Source organism: Thermobia domestica, chromosome 2 (genome assembly GCF_964235325.1).
Source record: "Thermobia domestica chromosome 2, izTheDome1.hap1.1, whole genome shotgun sequence".
Lineage (NCBI taxonomy): Eukaryota > Metazoa > Arthropoda > Insecta > Zygentoma > Lepismatidae > Thermobia > Thermobia domestica.
This window is the reverse complement of record NC_137455.1, coordinates 151,222,933-151,228,815: the sequence shown is the minus strand read 5'-3', so window position 1 is coordinate 151,228,815 and position 5,883 is coordinate 151,222,933. Positions and strand designations below refer to the sequence as shown.

The 5,883-nt window shown below is 36.6% G+C and overlaps 1 protein-coding gene across 1 annotated transcript; it reads left to right on the top strand.

Annotated features, from left to right (window-relative positions):
• Positions 1–470: 470 nt before the first annotated feature.
• LOC145679217 (uncharacterized) lies at positions 471–1,088 on the top strand. Its single transcript, XM_081749805.1, has one exon. It carries the CDS (start codon positions 471–473, stop codon positions 1,086–1,088), a length of 618 nt encoding a protein of 205 aa, XP_081605931.1.
• The last annotated feature ends 4,795 nt before the right edge of the window (positions 1,089–5,883 follow it).

Below are 5,883 nucleotides of genomic sequence, written 5' to 3'. Positions count from 1 at the left end.
TTTCCCAATTCCGAAAACCAAACGGCAATTAAGAGCATTTTTGGGTTTAGTAAATTGGAGAAGAAAATTCATAGCTAATTTCTCTGCTTTAACATCTCCTCTATACGACTTGTTAAAAAAAGATAGGAAGTTTGTGTTCACTCCTGATTTATTAGTTATTTCACAAACTAAGAGAACTGGTAAGTCAACCACCGGCTCTTAGCCAGCCTGACTTTTCACTTCCATTCCATATTTTCTCAGATGCCAGTGGAGAAAATTTAGGATTTCTTGCGCAATATCTTGAAGGTGAATCGTCCCCAGTCATTATTGCTTATGCTAGTAGAAGGGTAAAGCCACATGAGCTGTCCTTGTCCATTTTCCAACTAGAAGTATTAGCTATTCTCTTTCTTTGCAACCATTTCTCGCAATATATTCTAGGTCGTCCGACGGTTGTACATTGCGATAACGCAGCAGCTACGCATGCGTTTAGCATGAAAAGTTTAGATCCTAGAACTACTCGTATTCTTCTAAAACTTCAAAGATACGATCTACAATTTCAACATGTGTCATCAGAAGACAATTTCATTGCTGATGTACTTAGTAGATATCCTCCGGAACTTCCTGGAGATAGTACCCATCTCTTGGTTAACTTGTTGTCTAATCTTGACTTTTCCTTTCTTAATCGTGAGGAATTCCTTCAAGGTCAATCTGACGATCCATTTTGTCAGAAAGTTCGGGAATCTCTCGTTAATCCATCTGAAGTCTCTGACTTCGTAGAACATAAAGGTCTTCTTTATCGTAAGAATGTTCGTACAAATCAATGGGTTCTCATTGTGCCACAATGTCTGGTTGATAACATTGTTGAAGCAGTTCATCTGCGAGGCCATTTTGGAGTGTATAAATGCTTGTCAGTATGTCGTAAACTTTTCTATTGGCGTAACCAGCGAAATTCTATAAAGAAATATGTGAAAGATTGCACTCGTTGTGCTGAGACTAAGTTCGCTAATCGGATCATTGCTAAGGAAGCATGTCAAATAGAAGCTCAAGCTCCTCATGATAAGTTAGGAATAGATTTGGTCGGAAAGCTACCTTGTAGTAATGGGTATTAGTATCTTTTGTCGATTATTGACATTTATTCTAGATTTGTTGTCTACCTACCTCTTCGCACAGCACATGTTAAAGAAATTATTTCTGTCCTCAAACAAAAATACTTCTATTCTTTTCCATACCCTCGGGTAATTATATCGGATAAAGGTTCACAATTTACCTCACGACTCTGGAATTCTTTTTGTCATCAACATAATATAAAGCATCTTCAAACGTCTAGCTATTCGCCAAATGCGAATGGAGTAACTGAAAGGTCTCATAAGGAAATTAATCGAATTCTTCGGTTGGAGTGTAATACTCAACAAACTAATTGGAGTAAGGTCATCAAAATGGCTCAAGATCTTCTGAATCATTCCATTTGCAGTAGTACTGGGAAAACTCCTGCGGAGTTATTCCTTTCGTATTCTGCTACAGAAGCATTTAAGCGATCATTCCCGTGGCCTCCTGACCTACAAGAAGAATCAGAAGCTCGGAAACATATAGTAACTTCTATATGTAACCCTAAGAAAGAATGCCAGAAAATGAAGAGAACTGGAAGGGAAGTAAAATTAAAAGAAGGAGATTTAGTGATGGTTAAAACACACTATCTTTCTTCAGCTGTTAAGAAAGAAACTTCTAAGTATCTTAATTGTTTTATTGGACCCTTTTTGGTTCATAAGCTCCTAAAGAATTGTGCAGTTTTGCATAACTTGTCTGGTGAGTCAGTAGGTACTCAAAATTTTCAAAACTTAAAGATATTTGATTGTTCTCCGGATAAGCGGAGGGAATTATTATCTAAACATCCTAATCAAGATTTAGTTTAAACAAATATTGTTTGTAATTATATTTATATAGTCTTCATTTCTTAAGTATCGAGTCATAAATTCAAAAGAAAAAAAAGAGATTTTTTTCTTTTCCAAGGCTCGGTGAGAACTGTAACATACCTTGTTTGTTACAGACAAGTTAATAGGCTCAATGTGAATTTTGAATTATATTACTCATATTATTATCGTAATTTTATAATAGGGCAATTTAAAGTATCCTTATGTTTATTATTCTTTCGCAAACATTGCGTTGAAATGCAGATTTTGTTGTGTTTAGACGTTGGTTCTCTTAGTAAACTGCTCTTGAGATTGTTATCAATGTTCTTCTTCTTCTTCTATTGAGTCGTCCATAGTAGGAGAATATACAGGCTAGGAGCATTACGGAATGAGGCCAGTTTATAACGTTGATTTATAGTTCAAATTAAAGTTGTAGTATTCTTTCTTACTATATATTTTGTTCATGAATATCTATATTCTATGCGAATTATCTTTATTTTGTTTAATAAAGCTGTAATAAAAGTTTCACCAAAATTTCCAACAGCGGGAATGAGAGAGAAGCGAAGCGGTGAAACGACTGTCTTTATATATACTGTGTACTTCACCAAAAGCCGAACAAGAGTGGCGTCGTAATTTTCTTTCTTCTGTTAGAAGAAATTTTATTTTGTGATGGACTTAGAGCGAGTTCGTCGTTTTACTCTGCATAATAATAATCTCCAAGGAGTGAAATTATAGTGAGAACGATATTCTCCCAAGGTTTTGGATGGAAGGGAGATAATTCTAACAGATAGAGGTGGAAGTTGATCGCGCACATGGTGATTTTTGTGTAAGCTGAACAATGGCGTAAAACCTAATTACTTCTTCTAGTAGCAGCACTTCAGGTAACGTGACTAACTTTAAGTCTATCTACACTGACTATTCTGCATGTGAGCCTTGAAGTAAAGTGAACTTAATCTTGTTTTCTGGGAAACTTCAGTAGTAAAACTCGAACTGCCAAAGGTCAACGGATATATCTATATTTAGTTCAGTTGAATTATTTTGGAACACTAACCTACTGAATAAAACTATTCTTTCTTCGTATTAGCTACAGTGGTTTATCAGAGTTAGAAATTAAATCTACAGTTGTTTATTAGAGTTAAGATAACGAAAGCACTGGTGTTCTTCAGAAGTATAAATTAATATTTGTGAGTACGAAAATGTATAGTTCACGAGTGTATCTTATACACGGCACAATGTCCGAGTAAAGAGTTCCTATGGGGGAAACCTTCTCCCAAAGGGGCCCAACCTGTGCGCGGCCTCGAATAGTCTTAGCCAGCCCTCTCATTATGTAAGTCGTACGTAGCGTAAATCTCTCTCTCTCTCTCTCTCTCTCTGTTGTGAAGTTCATTAAGTATTGAGTTAACCGTATTAGAAATGTATCTGAATATTTTCTATTAAAGCTTCAGTCCACGTGAAATTTCATATAATATATATATTGATGGTATTTATCAGTGCTTCTTGCTATATGTGTTTAAAGCTCAAGTGATTTCATGGGTAAGGTTGCCATTTTACGAAGATTGTCTGAATAGCATCTATAGTTCTCCAAAGTTTGTCCACCTTCGGTTATCATATGTTACAGTAATGAGTTGAACGTTGTCCCTCGGCTTAGATTGCTAGTGTTTCTAACTACGTTATGTCGAATTGCTGTTTGTTCAGTAACTGTCTGTCTATAAAAAAAATATATAAGCATATCTCGTCCATTCGTCCAATATTTGTCTAGTTAATATATATATATATACAAAGTCTCATCCAATTGTCCTTTATGAAGTGTTATATACTATCGTGTCCATTGTCTACCTAATCCAGATTGTCTAGTATTGTCTATTATTACTGTCCACCTGACTTGTCCGCCCGAAAGGGAATATTATTATTACTAAACGTCTGAGTCATTGGTTGCTGTGTCTGCCCAGTGGATGTTCGGCTGTACACATTACTATTTGAGTGGCTACGGCATATTGAGTTATGCGAAATGTGTGAACGGAAACTCTATCATGCTGAAGTGGTGATTAAGACGTCAAGTGTACTATATTTGACTTCGTATAAATTGCATTACATTATAATCGATAGTAGAATGCGCCCATGGTTGGAGCTGCCGAACGGGGATGTCAGTAAATATTACCTCCGTTCCTTTATTGATTGTATTTAGCACTTGAACTGAACCGGAAGCGGTAACACTTCTTTCAGCTGACGCTCGCTCAAGCGAGAATCACTCTGTTCTGTTATTATGTCGTACCTATGACGAGTGATGTGAAACTCTTAACTTTATTTAGTGGTCTGCGACTGCAATATGGTTGTTCCTCTTAAGTGGTGTGACGAAGTGTCAGGTAATAGTTTCTAACAATTACAATACAATCTACTTCGACTATTGGTCTATGGACAGTTCTCTGGTGAAAAAAAAAAGAAGTTAACAATAAAATCTGATAATGGTTGATATTGTAAACAAATTGGATATGAGATTGGCAGACAGAATTCTAGATGTGTTCTATTGAAGTTTTTTTTTCCTCACAATGTTATGGTACTATAATGAATATACTGGCACTTTACGTTAATTGTAGAAGTGTGGTTAACTACCACACCAGTCTGAGTTGAAGCATTGTTAATAAATCGTATCTGAAATGATTTTTTTTTCAAAGTACTTAATATAACTAAGGTAAAATATTCATATATACGTACATGTATAAGCTGAGCTTTATTAAAGGAGTTGAGTGGAGCTATTACTCTCCCTTCTAATCTGCATCCACCGGAGGTAAGTTTCTGGTTCTTCATTCTGTTTGTTTCCGTTTTCGTTTATTATTATTTTTCCGTTGCGCGATAGATTCCCTTCTCGATTCCTTTCGAGGTTGCTAGGACTTCGAGTTAGGGATCAAGAAGTGAGTTCAAGGGAGGTGGTCGTTACGTATTGGAAAGAATCAAAACTTCCCTTGAACTAGGCTTTTAGATTGTAGCAGTAATTATACAATAGTTCTATTTCCTATTGACTTAATACAATTAAAGACTGAAGTGGCGTGAGGTGTAGAGCTACCACTTGAGCAGGTGGGATATTTTTCTTGTTTACCCTTGTTATAATCCTGCTCAGGGTTAATCCAGAGTCTGTTAAATGAGTACCTGGAGAAGCTTGAGAACAAAACCGGCCGGACTGAGGTACTTACTACATCACCTTCCTATATGGCCGAAGTCTAGAAGTGTGTAGCCTTATTTTTAGCTTCTCTTGACTTTCGTATAGATTTCCCATGCCTACGTTTATAAACAGCCAAACTGGCCCTTTGATCAGGGAACGCATGCGGGAAAAAGTGACACGAGATAAAATTAAGCATGCCAAACTGACTTTTTAGAGCATAAAATTAAAGAGCAGACATAAAAATTAATATAAATTACTTGTATAATTATGCCAAATACGGGGCTCCGAATGGTAAAAACTAAACATAATGCTTCATCAGAATTCTAAAGATGAAAGAGACTTAGTTTTCACGACAGGCTTAAATCAAATCTCCAAAATGTTGTAAACACTTGAAGTACCCCGCCGAAAATGATACATGTGACATCTTGGATCATTTTGAGTTATCGATTGTATTATGCTCTACGAAACATATCGGACATATATTAAAAGTTTGATGGCTCTCTTGGCTACGAGACAATACTGGCGTGCTTCCAGTGAAGTGGTTTTTCAAACATACTACAATCGAAATCAGTAAGATGTAACATCGTTGTTCTGCGCGGTGCTTCAATTATATAAGGATCAGAGTCGATGGCTGTTACAGGCAAAGAGAGCGTTAAGTTGTCTCGAATAAATTCTTGCCCACTACGTCCCCTCTCCTCTCCTCGCAACCAGTGACGGAATGGGTCATGGGTCACCAACCAGGGGTAACTCATGTAGTTCGGATTCCATATTAAGCTGTAGATCCAGGTCTCAGCTGCCTCGCTGCTAAAAGATACGCAAAATCAAATCAACTCAACTCAA

Excerpts from the sequence above, each read along its gene's own strand:
- LOC145679217 (XM_081749805.1), top strand. The coding sequence starts at position 471 with ATGAAAAGTTTAGATCCTAGAACTACTCGTATTCTTCTAAAACTTCAA.